Source organism: Anopheles stephensi, chromosome 2 (assembly GCF_013141755.1).
Source record: "Anopheles stephensi strain Indian chromosome 2, UCI_ANSTEP_V1.0, whole genome shotgun sequence".
Taxonomy (NCBI): Eukaryota; Metazoa; Arthropoda; class Insecta; order Diptera; family Culicidae; genus Anopheles; species Anopheles stephensi.
The window spans coordinates 63927343-63941852 of record NC_050202.1 but is presented as its reverse complement, the minus strand read 5'-3'; the positions used below and the strand labels follow the sequence as shown (position 1 = coordinate 63941852).

General features: G+C 43.7%; 3 protein-coding genes across 4 annotated transcripts in view; all 3 read left to right on the top strand.

Annotated features, from left to right (window-relative positions):
* The window catches only part of LOC118506762 (neurobeachin-like protein 1), a 48052-nt gene extending 44122 nt beyond the window's left edge, over positions 1-3930 (top strand). The window contains exons 13-19 of one of the 2 annotated variants that reach the window (XM_036044355.1): positions 52-312; positions 378-1886; positions 1950-2122; positions 2193-2500; positions 2571-2685; positions 2764-2941; positions 3019-3930. In XM_036044355.1, the coding sequence (XP_035900248.1) occupies positions 52-312; positions 378-1886; positions 1950-2122; positions 2193-2500; positions 2571-2685; positions 2764-2941; positions 3019-3181 (2707 nt within the window). In that variant the 3' untranslated portion in view covers positions 3182-3930. The remainder of the gene's footprint in view (positions 1-51; positions 313-377; positions 1887-1949; positions 2123-2192; positions 2501-2570; positions 2686-2763; positions 2942-3018) is intronic. The other variant, XM_036044356.1, reaches the window with a different exon arrangement.
* Positions 3931-4183: 253 nt separating this feature from the next.
* LOC118506765 (glycine-rich cell wall structural protein 1.8-like) lies at positions 4184-9953 on the top strand. Its single transcript, XM_036044361.1, has 5 exons — positions 4184-4365; positions 4663-4798; positions 4884-6281; positions 6477-6631; positions 8136-9953. The coding sequence occupies exons 2-5, from the start codon at positions 4716-4718 to the stop codon at positions 8198-8200; spliced, it is 1701 nt and encodes a 566-aa protein (XP_035900254.1). The 5' UTR covers positions 4184-4365; positions 4663-4715; the 3' UTR covers positions 8201-9953.
* Positions 9954-12992: 3039 nt separating this feature from the next.
* On the top strand, positions 12993-14385 carry LOC118506773. Its single transcript, XM_036044368.1, has 2 exons — positions 12993-13520; positions 13612-14385. Exons 1-2 carry the CDS (start codon positions 13260-13262, stop codon positions 13684-13686), a joined length of 336 nt encoding a protein of 111 aa, XP_035900261.1. The 5' UTR covers positions 12993-13259; the 3' UTR covers positions 13687-14385.
* Positions 14386-14510: the final 125 nt, after the last annotated feature.

The window sequence follows — 14510 nt, the reverse complement described above, 5'->3', positions numbered from 1 at the left end:
GTGCCAACCGAACTATAACACGCAATTGTCTCTCGCCTGTCTTCCTCACAGAAATCGAGAGGGTGAATATTGGCGGCTATCTCATCATGAAAATGTTGCCCGCATGCGGTTGAAGCTGGAGCCGGACCTTTACCACGATCCACACATAGCCGCGGCCAATATGCGTGATAACACCACGTCCACCTCCCAGAGCCGACGGCTGTCGTCCGAGTTTGGATCAACTTTCGCCCCGGCCGCCATAGGAGAGGAGAATGCCGATGAGGAGATGCTTCTGTTGGAGGAGGAGATGAGGAACAGCGTGGAACCGCAAGTGTAAGCTGTGTAGACGACGGTAGATTTCATATTTACTCTGCTAACAAACTGAATCCTTTTAACAGCCCGGAAACGTCCGGAAAGGAGAAAATTGTCATTTCCCAAGAGTGTGAACTGATCACACTGATGACACGCGTAAAGGGCCGGTTCGATCTGACGACGAGCCAGATCATGTTTACTGAAATTGCCTCCCTGAAGGACGACGGTCAGCGGCACGATTTCAAATTCCCGATCGGTCAGTTGCGCGAACTGCACTTGCGAAAGTTTAATCTACGCCGCAGCGCGCTCGAGATGTTTCTGATCGATCAAACGAGCTACTTCCTTAACTTCACGACACGGACCCGCAATAAAATATTCACCAAAATCCTCAGCCTACAGCCACCGAACATTCTGTACGGTTCGGGGCGTTCGCCGGCCGAACTGTTGAAGTCGTCCGGTTTGACACAGAAATGGGCGAACCGGGAGATATCGAACTTTGAGTATCTGATGCATTTGAACACGATAGCCGGCCGGTCATACAACGACCTCAGCCAGTACCCGGTGTTTCCCTGGATATTGGCCGACTACACGAGCGAAGTGCTTGACCTAAACGATCCCAAATCGTTCCGCGACCTCAGCAAACCCATCGGGGTAGTGAACACGAAGAACGAGGCAGAAGTAAGAAGCAAATTCGACGGATTCGAGGATCCGTCCGGGATGATACCGAAATTCCACTACGGTACCCACTACTCCAACTCGGCCGGTGTGCTACATTATCTTATCCGCGTCGAGCCGTTTACCTCACTGCACATCGAGCTACAGAGTGGCCGGTTTGACGTGGCCGATCGTCAGTTCCACTCGATCCCACAAACCTGGAAACTGCTGATGGACAACCCGAACGACGTTAAGGAGCTGATACCGGAGTTCTTTTACTTCCCCGAGTTTTTGAAAAACATGAATCGATTCGATTTGGGTGTGCTGCAGATGACGAAGGAAAAGGTGGACGATGTGGTGTTACCGGCCTGGGCTAAAACGGCCGAAGACTTCATCGCCATTCATCGGAGGGCGCTGGAATCGGAGTACGTTTCGCAGCATTTGCATCACTGGATTGATCTCATCTTCGGCTACAGACAGAAGGGTCCGAAAGCGGTCGAGGCGCTGAACGTGTTCTACTACTGCTCGTACGAAGGTGCAGTAGATCTGGACAAAATAGCAAACCCAGTCGAACGCGAAGCCGTCGAAGGCATGATTAACAACTTCGGACAGACACCGTCGCAGCTGTTACGGGATCCGCATCCTCGACGATTGTCATTGGACGAGCTTACGATCCGACTGCTAAAGCTGGAGCTAAAGCGACCGGATCTTACCCTCATTCTGGATCGCGTTCAATGTACCGCCTGCGAGCTATCCACCGACAAGGATCCGGTCGTTTATCTGAGCACACCGAAGAGTCCTCCGAGATCGTTTCTGCAGACCAGCCCGGATATGCTGATCACGGTGACAAAGTCAGGTATTTTGGGTTGCCACAGTTGGATGTCGTTTGACAAGGAGCGAGGATTTCTGCTCGAAATAGATGCCACCACGCTGAACCTGAAGTGAGTACATTCGTGAAGGTTAGTCGATGTGTTCCTAATGTGTTTCCATTTGTTTGTTTCCAGAAATCGTAAAAAGTTGATCGGTCCCTTTCATCCTTCGGTAACATTGAGTTCGAAACTGTTCGCAGTCAGTGTGGATGCGAAATATATTTACGCCGGAGGCATTTGGGACAACTCTGTGCGTGTTTTTAACTTGGCGCGCGGGAAAGTAGTAGCATCAGCGATAAATCATTTCGGTAATATTCAAACTTTTTTTTTGATGAATGATAACGGTTCGCAATAATGTTTTCATTTATTGCTGTACAGATGTGGTGACTTGCATTGCAATGGACAACTGCGGTTCGTATCTGGTGACTGGTTCTAAAGACTGCACCTGTGTGATTTGGTCGCTTAGCACGAGTAGCAGCGTCGGCCAACCGACAGGATCCAATTTGCAACCCAACACAGCTGCGCTGAATCAGAACCTGGCCGGAAATGTGGTGGGAAGTGCAAATGTTGTACATCTAACCAACAACCTCACTCCAAAACCGGTACACACGCTGTACGGACATGATGAAGCCGTGTCTTGTGTGGCCATCATGACCGAACTGGACATTGTAGTTTCCGGCTCGTTGGTATGTCGGTTCGAAAATGTAAAAGCACTCCGCAGAGTATACTGACCGCATGGTTTGGATGTCTTTTCAGGACGGTACTGTCAATGTGCATACCATTAAGAATGGACAATTCATCAGGACAATAAATCCAATCGGTTGTACGGGTTGTAAGATTGAAATATCTTACATCACTCTATCCTATCAAGGTTTGTTGAAAGGAAATTGCTTATTGCGGCTCTATGCTCTATGTTTCTATTTTGTGGGTTTGTTCTTGTGTCACACAGGTCATATCGCCTTCTCGGCACTCGACGACACCTCCCATTCAGTGCACGTGTTCAGCATCAATGGAGTCAGCCTCGGTTCGAAATATGTGTCCGGTCGTGTGACCGGGTTGGCCTCAGCATCCGACTATCTCGTGGTTTCGGACGATGCTGGTGATGTGACTATGAGTCGCCTGTATGGGTAAGTAAGGGAACGGCCTGGGTGCATGGATGATCCCTAGTCTAACTATTTTACTGTTCTTTATCTTCAAATTAAAGACTTAAACCAATCTTCGACATTCCTCTGCACGTCCCCACACAAACAGTTGTCGGAACAGGTGGTAACACGCATCTGTTGGCGCCTTTACGAGACGGGAGCCTAGGTGTGATCGGAATACAGCAACCAATCGTCTATAAAAAGCATACCGTGCTAAACGTCTAATAATCTTCCATGGCTGGTCTAATAGTCAGCATTTTAAAGTTAGTTTCATCAACGCACAGTCAGTATTCCTCCAAATGTAGAGATTTAATTGAAACTATGCAGAACGGTGTTCTCATTTAGAATCTTTCGTTACAATGGTGTTGAGTCAAATGGTGGTGTACTTACAGCGAACCTTTGTTAAGTTTTTAATTTGTTTTAATTCGCTCTCCACCACTTCTGCTAGTAAACACCGCATATTTCTCCAGAAAACCGAAAACTTCTTCCCGTCCTTCCAGACAGCTTCTTGACGAAGAAATCAAAAACGATACTACGAAAAGAACCCTTTTAATAACGAAGCATGAAAGATTTATAAAATAATATATACTGTCAATGTTGAATATGTTGTTATAGTTGAATGTGGAGTGAAAGTATTGTTTTAACATTGTAAACTAAACTCGTAGCATCAAAGTAAAATGATACACACAGTGAAATAAAATACAGAAATGACGTTGAACTAGAGCAACAACGGTCAGTAGTGTGTAGTACAAAAACGTTGAAGCGTGGTACTACAAGTGTTTGCTAAACAAAAAAGCCGTGGTTTATGTTTTCTGTTTCCCTAAATTACTAGAAATTTTGTTGCAGTTAGGTTCCAAGTATGAAATTAACATTCCACTGGTTTTAAATATAACTTTGTTTCACAATTATTATTTTTTTAGATACACTTGGCACTTCTATCACAAGTTCAAAGAATAAACTACAGCTTCCTGAAATTTGTTTGTGAGTATTTTGAATGAAAAAAACGTACGAAAAATGAAAGTATTCTATTTTTTGCCAAAACTTCGTTAAACAATTAGTGTAAGTAAAATCAAAAAGAATTTATTTTGAAATGGAGCTGTACAAAAATAACCGTTTCTTTTCGGGAGATTCAAATGCGTGGCACGGATTAAACGAATAATCCAACCAAACAAATAAAAATCAAAACTGTTTGCTGGGTGCTGCTGTCAATACTGGCCCGCGATAATGTTATTTGGGTACGCAGAGAGGAAGACGCCATTTTGAAACAGTGAAAACCAAGCTAGCTACCCGGTTTCGTGAAAAAATTGCGTGATCGCTGTATGTGGTTTGTCTTGACGTGCTTTTTAGTGATAAACTATACCTTCGTTTGATTGCTTTGTGTGCCGGCTCCGATTGTGCATCCAACCCAGGTTAATAAAGCAGTTTTCTTGTTATTTTTGTCGCCTAACGATGCGGTGTCCAAACAGCGGAAGTGTTTCCCTGTCGAGTGCACCCAGCCTTCCTTGTCGGATTCGTTCTGCCGCTGATTGTTAGCAATAAATGGGATTAAGTGTGTTTTCATTACAAAAAGTCACTAGCATCTAGTGTATGACACGGTGAAAACAAAACAAAACCAAATTAAATCCCATTTACGCGGTGAAAACCTTGCGCATAAATGTTCGCTTGGTCGCTTTATCGATTTTTCATCGTTTTCTTTTTCTTCGTAGAACCTCAAGCCGAAAGTGAAGGAACGGTTGCCAAGTGAACACTTATATAAAGAATGATGGATATGTCCGGTCCACCTAGGGGTGGGTATCGTGGCCGTGGCGGACCCCCGCGGGGTGGATACAGTGATCGGGGAGGGTAAGTAACGGACTAGTTTGTAGCTGTAGAATATTATTTTTCCTATTGATAGTTGTCATCGTTTTTCCTCCACCCTTTTTTTTAGTTCACCATTTCCCTTCAGAGGTCGTGGTCGTGGAGGTGGACCGCCGATGGGTCCGCGCATGGGTATGGGAGGCGGTGGTCCACCAATGATGCGAGGACGCGGGGGAATGATGCGTGGTGGTGGACCACCAAGGGGAATGGGCGGTCCTCCCAGGGGTGGTGGTCCACCAATGTCACGCGGTGGACCTTACGGTGGGGGTGGTGGTGGAGGCGGTGGTCGACCTATGGGAGGTCGCTCCAACTACGGTGGCCCATCATCTTCCGTATCGAACGGATCGGGGCCGCCAGCCACGATTGCACAGACAGAAAACGGCGACGGTGGTAAAGTGCCGGAAACAAATGGCGCAACCAAAGCCGTCTCTACAACTTCCGCTGGTGGAACGGGTACTGGACAGAGTGGAGGTACTGGTGCCGGTTCCGGAAATTCGGGCACTGGCGCGTCCCAGGGTGGGGCAACCGGTGGTTCCGAGGCTGAGCACATGTCGCCCAAGCAATCGATTAAAACGGCAGATTCGAGCAGCTTAGCAGCTGCGTCACAAGAATCGTCGATACAATCCACACATTCGTCGGCACCGTACCATTCGTCGCCGCGCGGAATGTCTCGCGGACGGGGAGGATTTATGTCGCGTGGTATGGGCCGTGGTCGTGGTGGCGGAGGAGGCGGTTACGGTGGCGGTGACTATGGCGGACCAAGACCATTCCGCGGCGGTGGAATGGGTGGCGGTCGTGGACGTGGTGGTGGTGGAGGTGGCGGTTACGGCGGTGGTGGAGGCGGCTATGGCGGAGGTGGTATGTCTGGTGGTGGCTATGGCGGCGGTGGCGGTGGTGGAATGGGAGGTGGTGGCGGTGGCGGAGGATATGGCAATGCTCCTCCCTCTTCGTACAACCCGATGGGTGGTTATGGACAGAACAATGGTGGGCCGGGAGGTGGTGGCTATGGCCAAGGACCTCCACCGCCGCGCCAGTTCGATTCACGACAACCATCGAACCCGTCCGCTGTGCCACCTATCAACAAACGTGGCGGCATCCCTGGAGTCGGAGGTCCGCCGGGACCGAAACGTGGTCGGTATGATCCGGGCCCACCAAGCCGTGCCCTGCCTCCGAAAGCCATGGCGCCACATCACGGTTCGGCTGCACCCGTGCCTTCGTACAGCGCTCCTCCACAGCCAATGGCAAACCACGGCGGATACAGCGATCCGAACGCGCATGCTCCACAGATGGAGCACCAGTACACGCACACAGCAACGGCCAATACCGGCGGCTATGGTAACGCGGCCGCCCCACAAACCGGTTACGCTAGCAACGGCTACAGTCAGGGCTCGTACGGTAACACCACGATGGCCAGCACCGGATATCCGAGCACAGGAACAGAATACGACACAACGCACTATGATTACAGGTATATATGAGATCTTTTTCCGTAAAATGTTAACAGCTTCAATTTCCAGTTTTCAGCTAAATAGTCAATTTACTTCCTTTGGGGTTTGGAACAGTAGACCACGCCTCGAACGTGTTATATCGATAATTTGATTAGGAGATTTTAATTAATGACACCCGTCTCGATCACCTTTTTGAACCTCGTTTTATGTAATAGCAACACGGCCACGTATGATACTCGCGGCTATCAGTCTGGCTATACGCAGGACTACAGCCAAACGTACGGCGCCACCACGGATTACAGTGCGGTGTCGACAGACACCTATGCCAGTCAGCAGTATGACGATCGCTCCACTGCCTACAGTGGTTACGGTAAGTACTCCTAAACTCATCATGATTTTCCCTCTGTAGTTTTATCATTCGTGTACCACACACCACCTTTTGCAAGTATATATTTAAATGCTCTATAACTATATATTGGATCGTTGGACCGTTTATAAAAAAAACCCGTTGATCGAAGGTCGCCAAAACACAACTACTACAAATTGCGAAGTTACGAGGGCGAACCTTAATTGTTTTGAAGCATTTACGAACCTACTCCAGAATATATTCTATTAATATCGTAAAACATACGAATTTACTCTAGCGAGCCGGCTCTACTGCTTTGAATTGAATCAATTTTAGAACACAAGAACTTAATGAACGTAAAGCGCTATTAAAACACGATAAAACTCTCGATCGAGCTCGTTACATACAAACCCCGGGGTATATGCAACACAATTAGGTGATGAAGAAAGACAAAAAAAGCTGAAGCTTATTACCACTTAGAAAGATATTCTTTAGTTTGATTATTTTAATTATAAAACCATAGGTGTGGGATCTAATACGATCGTAGTTGAGCATAACGAAGGACGTACATTTTGTTGAGACCACCACGTTAGTGGATATACATGTGATTTATAAACTCGCAAACGAAAAAGGTCGCAATGTGGTAAAGGAAATACAAATGCCACAGTTGACACACACAAAAAGAAACCAAAGAACGTACAAAATGAGAGTAGCTGTGTAGAATAATGAAAATATTACAAACATATTTTATCTTTGAAAGCACAATCAAAGAGGAATGATCATCATCCAAATTGGATGGAATAAATGAAGGAGACTCACTTGCTTGAAAAAGAAAAAACTTCCTCAAGTGTACAAACATAATGAAGCAAAATGATAAATAGAATCAAATGAAGCAAATGAAAACAATCGGAAAGGAATCTTTCCTTCGAATATTACAAAGTAAAAGGCATCGACATATATGCATGAGAGCATAATAACCATGCGTGCACGGATAAAAACACAAAACAATCAAATGAAGCCTTAATCGAAAACAAAATAAACAAAAAACTCAACTGCGATCGTCGGGAACAGAGAAAAGGGCTTTCAAAAGTATTAGTTTGGCTTATGATTTTGCATTTTTTTTTTTGGGTTGGGGAAGACTTAACAATGGACGCACGTATATCATTCGACTGTGAGTGTTGTATAGCAAATGCAATTGAACGTAGGTTGGGACACCCTTTATTTACTCTATAACGAGGACAGAGCTAGCTCAATTAATAAAACCAAAAGACGAAGGGAATTGATAATTGCCTTTTAATAGAAAACTATTATCGTACACAGGCAAAACCATCGACGCAACACACACACACACACACATACACGCATATGCAGATAGATAACGGCAAATGATTCGATTTTTCTATTTTCCCTCTTTTCCTGTTGCCTCATTTCCTTTCCCCCTTTTTTTTACTCTAAATCACTGGCCCTTTTGATTGAAACACTTTTGATCCGACCAACAACATCTTCAATATTTCATTCTTCCAACTAGACGCGCAAGCGTATTCGCAGGGCTACGCCAAAACCGATCAATACGCACACAGCGGTTACTATTAAACGCGGCATAAAGAAAGAGAGAGAGAGAGAGCAGGCAAGCAAGCAAAACAAAAAGCAAAAAACCAATGCCTGAATGCAAACCAAAACGCAATGGCGTTGCGTTGCGAGGGACACAAACTAAGTGATTGCGAAGAGAGCAGCAGCAGCGCGTGCATCAAGCTGCAGCTACACATGGCTCTATGCTACTACAACCATGCTTTTCAATGATCGATAGCAGCAGCAGCAGAAGCAACCACCACACTCACAAAGATAACAGCTGGGTGGGTGTGTGTGCTGTGAAGAAAAACATAAACAAAAAACCAAAATCCTATAGTCAACCGATGTGAACTGAACTGGTGCCCCCTACTCTCCAAGCAAATGCGCATCATTCGGCAATCGGAGGGGCTAAAGCAACAAAACCACAGATGAAACAGAATAGAACGCAAAACACAGGTAAAGAAGCTAAACCTATTCAACAAAACACCATAGCCCCATCGGCATGCTCCGCATGAACACGAGGAGTAAGAAACGATCGACGATATCGATCGGTTAAATAAGTGTACAGAACTAAAGAGACAGCAACCCATGCTGGGGCCACACACACACACGGGGGCCCTTTCGACATTTCGTGATCAGTGCGGAAGAGAAGAAGAAGAAGCATTCATTCATGTATCCGGTATCGGGATACGTACCTCAATATTAGTAGCATTAGAAAGGGTGGATATCCATTTCGTCGTGTGAAACGTGTAGATTAGATTTATTCAGTCAGAGACATACAGAGACAGTGTGAACAATTAGTATGTAGTAAGGACGCAGGTAAATGGAGGGAGAAATGATTACACAGAGGAACACGTTTTAGATTGGAATGGATAATAGTCAAAGCATCGGCAACGGGGTCTCCCAAGCCAAGTACAGGAGCGCCAACATCGTGTGGTTAAAATCGGTTAAAATAATCTAGCAAGAAGAGTCCATTGATCGTAATTGATAAGCGTATTGTAGAATGTAGTTCCCACGTCGTACAGGTTACATTTCCTTTTTTTTATTTCTTCAGTTAAAGTTGTGTGTCAAACAAAACAAAAAATGCTTTTGCTATTGTTATCCCAACTAACTGTGGACCGACCCACTCACACACACACACATACAACAGTTGTGACGAACGTCCCCTTTCATGTGATTATTTTGTGGCAGATACTTGTTTGGAACATAAGTATATAAAAGCTTTTTTTAAACTTTCTTGTTTTTTTAATAGTTTTATTTGACAATCTTTACTGTGTGTGTGTGTTTTTTTTTTTGTTTTTGCTCCCTTACCTGTTGTCTTGTGTTTTTGAGTACAATCGGCACTGACGATTATGCAGCGTTTATAATCGTCTAATATAATAATCAATAATTGAATAATAATAATAATACAAGCTAGGCATCAGTTAGAACACACAGAAAAGGAGCCAATTTGCAAATGACGAAGCGTAGCATGATAGCACTAACTGAAGAAAGGTTTTTAAGCAGGATTATTGTGGTCACACAGAATACACACGTATATATAGGAAGGCAGACGGCGGTTAGGCAGGAGCCGTTCTCTAGTTTATCTTTTTGAAAGTAGCGCTCTCTGGGCGAAGAATCGCAGACAGTAACCACTACTAGAAGGTTTTTGGTGTGTACAGGGCAAGTTCAACACAAGAGCAAAAAAAAAATTAAACAATGGAAAACTATTAATGGAAAATCAAAGAAACAGATTCAACTAACCATAAATAAATTTGGTACCAATCGTACATACATAGGTCGGGCGTTTCATTCCTTTATGGACTCCGTATAAGAAGAAATTGCGAGAAAAAAAAACACGAAGCATTGAATATGATTGTGAAGTACAGCGAAACATACCGAAGGGGGCGGGCGTGGGCAGCAGAAGTCGTATGAAGAAGCCGTAAAATGATGCATCAAACAATAACTCTATTAACCCTAGCAGGGCAGGGTAGCATCAGCTGGTTTGTTGGGCTAAAAATCGCAACCATAAATCTACGGATAAGTCCTGACGGGCACGGGGAACGAGCGTTAAACTTGCAACGAAATAAGCTACCTGCTCGCTCGGTATGTCGACGATGGGTGTAATAATGAGTAAGGAAAACTGCAAAATTCCACATTCGTAAAGAAAATCCTGTACCTTTAAAGCATCTTTTCGTTCCGTTTTTATGTTCAACTCAATGTCTCAAAACAAAAATCCTTACCTTAAGAGTCAAACGTACCTGACTGTGCATAAATAAATCTTAACTGACCTGCTGCTGCGTACCTGTTATGACGATCGCGTGAACGGTCTGCTCAAGAACATCAATCTTCTACCTAGAAACTGCGTACAGTGTTCCTCTGCACAACTGCTCGCATATATGTAGCAGAGATGGTAAAATCCTGATAACCCGTACTTACATCATCACCCTACGTTCGTCTGATATGGAGCGAATTTGAACAAATTTATCAAAAGAAAATGGAACATGGAACAAAAACAGTGCTGTGACAAACTCGTGTTTTGACTATTGAACATGTCTATGAAACATTAAGTATGGTATAACAGAAAGGACGTTTCAATGCAATTTGTCCATCATCCATGCATATTGCAGCAATACGGGTGATAACGATGAACCGAAAGTGGCAAGCTTTTTGCTGCATATTGAAGACAACGTTTAAACAAACAGATAAACAGAAACAAAAGACAAAAAAGTCTTAACACGCCATACAAGGTGAATTTGAATATTTTCAACATGAACATCTGATATGTTTAAGTAACGAGCAACTTATGGGATGCAAAAAAACCATATTGCCGAATGTATTTGGTTAAACGCCATACAAACATACAAACCTATATGAAATTATACCAAAGTAACAACAAAAACTGTGATCGCGTATCACTAAAAACTATTAGCCATATATATGAGCGTTGATGAGCAGCACGCAGCTGCAGATGGAATGGAAGACACAATGCTAATCTTCTAATGAATCTCATATCACTTAATATGCGTTCGGGGGTGGATGGGGTTTACTACACAACGGCTATATAACAAAAGCGAACGAAACAACAACAAAAAATGCAAAACGAAAACTAAAAGTTGGAAGAAAACAGTAAAAACAAATGAGAAATGAACGGATATCGGTGCTCCTGTGCGATACGACTGAAAAAGAAAAAAAACAAGGTAATTATTGACACATAATACTATATATTTGATTCTTTATCGTACATAATCCTAATATAAAATAATGGCTGGTTTACTACAGCACTTTTTACCTACGAAGAGCTCAAGCTGCATATCAACGTCGATACAGCATGATCGTGTTTACGGAGCAAATCTATTCGTAAATACGTAAGAAAGTAAGAAACACAAACAAAAATTACTCAAAAACTGAATGAAACGTTGTTCCAAAAGGTTTATGATTTAAAAAACACACCAATTCTTTTTAAATATTAAAACACAACACCATGTGCCGTAAATACGGATGCATCCATTATCACCATGGTCTCTACTTGGTAGAGCAACGTTAAAGTATAGTCAAACTCCATTAAACACACATACCGACCAGAGTTTATAAAGCTATCAGTTTTACCGTAAATGGAAAAGAAGAAATCTTAATTTCACCGCTACAACTCATATAAAGCGCGCATGCGCATTGCGCATACTGTAAAGAGAAAGCAAAGACAATACCGCCGATTTATAAAATTTAAACAAATTTGATAAAGGTTGATGAGTTTTTTTTTTATTTGATACGAAGCATCCTCCGTGATAAAGTGCTTCACTGCTTTATGTTAAGCGCTTCGTTTAAGCGATGGAAATTAGGTTGCATTCGATTAAAAAGGGGAATGCGGAGGTAATATGCATATGGTAACAGCAATTTAAATACTCAATCACTCCTTGATTACTTTGCTCGAACCAAAAGTAATTTTATGATTTGGATATTGAAATAGTTTGATTGAAAAATAGTCCACGGAAAAGCATAGATATAAACGGCACTCTCTTTAACAATACCGACTCCCGGACATCGACAACCGTACAAACCGATCCTGCCTGCTTTCCGGTGTTCTTTCGGGTAAGTTTTACCATTCAATAGTACTAAATTTTCATTAAATGTTGTGAAATAAAGCAATTTTCAACCGCGTAAATTGTTTTCGTTTTTTGTTGCGTACCTTGAAGCCAACTGGTATTCTGTTATAACTGTCATTTTAAATATTTCGTTTTCGCCCGAGCGCGGCGAAAAGCACGTTCGTCCGTTGAGCAGCAAAGATCGTAGTTTTGCTGGTGCATGTACAAAGCCCAGATAACTTGATCAGACTGGGTGTTATCAATTCCAAAGTTAATTAACAGTATTGAAAGAAACGATATGAGATCGGAAAAACATAATATTTTTATTAAAAAAAACATGAAGGAGAAAAAGTTTGCCTCAAGGAAAATGACCCAATTCAAATGATTGGGTCAAATTCAGTGCTGTCAAAATAATGATCCAAGCTTCAACCGCAGTTTATTGTTATCGAAGTGTGAGTGCGTTTGACCGTACCAATGACGAATAAGCGTAAATGGTTCGTTCAAGTGTGTGTGTGCGAGCGATTACTTTTTCTATACGCTACCAGCATTCTTTTCCTATAAAGTCTGCTTTATTTCAATTGTGCAGCATTAAACCTGCATAATTTCTAGTTATTTATACCTCTTGTCTCTCTTCTTGCGACATTGATGAGCAATAAATTGTAGCTAGAAGCCGGCGTCGGTCAAATGCCGCTAAAATGGGCAGCACAAAGCGTGCATGGGTGTGTGCGTGCGAAACGGGAAAATACACGCACACACCCATAGGTTTTTCAGGTTGTCAATATAAAAGCAGGCAAAAATTCTCAGTGTCGGCCATTTCTTTTCTGGTGGTGAAACAAGGCAGAGGGCAAGCGTAGCAGTGTCGGGTTTGTTAAGGGTGCCGGTTTTCCGGTGGGTGCCCCTGGTGCTGCGGGCCCTTCGAAAGCATCGATATTGTATTTCGCCGGTTACGGATCGAGTTTTTTCCGTCGGTTACGGATGTGCAGTTTCACGTGCTTTGGATCCAGTGTAGAACAGCGCCTCGGATGCTGCGCAAGAAATTCCTGCTTCATCGTGACGGAAGCACGGTAGATGAATCGCACAAAATGGCTGCCATACGCTGTGTGTTCTCAAAGCAGTGCATCCGGCGGTGTGGCAATTGCTGTGAATTCGTAACATTCGGCGGCGTCCCTTCGCTTCAGCATCATCACCACCACCGCGGCTCTGTCGTGGGGCGGGGTCTCTGCATGCAGATATGTGTGCTTCCCGAAAGGAAAGAGAACCACCAATTGTCTTCGATTCGAATGGTAAGCATTATTTTAGGAATTGAGCGTCACATGAAAAATGTGTGTCACGGCACGATGATTTACTTCCCAAATTTTTTCTTTGTAATTGCAGACGGGGCCACCTTTGGATGCTGGTACATCCAGCCCGGGAAGAATTCGCTATTGGATTCTATTCGACCACACCTAACCTCAACAATTCTGTCACTGGAACTCGGTGTGCGTTATTCAGTGACGCTTCTTATCGTCTCGTCGTGTTCTCACCAATCCGGGCGCTAGCAGGGATTATTCACCGACGGCGGCGTACTGGAGGAGCAGGAACGAGAAGATTAACGAGCATTATTGTTCGTTCGTCCTCTAGCAGCAAAACTAAAACCCGCGTAAATTGGCATCTGCCGATTGTGGGGGGATTATTGCTGCAACTCAACTGTTCGTTGGCCATGAGAGGCTGTGATTAGTGAAAGGTGGTGGTGTGATTGGGTTGTGCCCTCATACCACATTCATTGCTTCGCTCCTCCCTTCCACGAATCGGAAAGCCTTTTTATAAGGTACAAGTTTAACAACCACTTAAATTTCGGATGTAACATCTAGTAAAAACATTGCCAAAAACGGACGCACAATTGTGCGGACGTATTTTAATGTTCTCTGATAAACGTTCGTGCGACGTTTCATTTCAACCACTTAAATTTCGGATATGAATCAAAGTAATTTTCATCAATTCCCTCTACCCTCATGAGCGAGTGATGTAATGTACTCTCGTTCTGGACGATTTTCAACCACTTAAATTTCGGATGTTAACATGTGATATGCGTTGATATGCACCTGTCTGATACTAGAATAAACACGGATGACTAGCCTACATCATGTGTCGTGCATGGTGAACAGATTATCTTACCTCTTACGTTTCCTTAGACATTAGACATTATCAACATTAGAAATTGAAAGAAACCATCTCTGATTCCTCTAATGACGCGCAGCATCAATTTAAATCGATAGAAAGTTAGGTTATGTTAA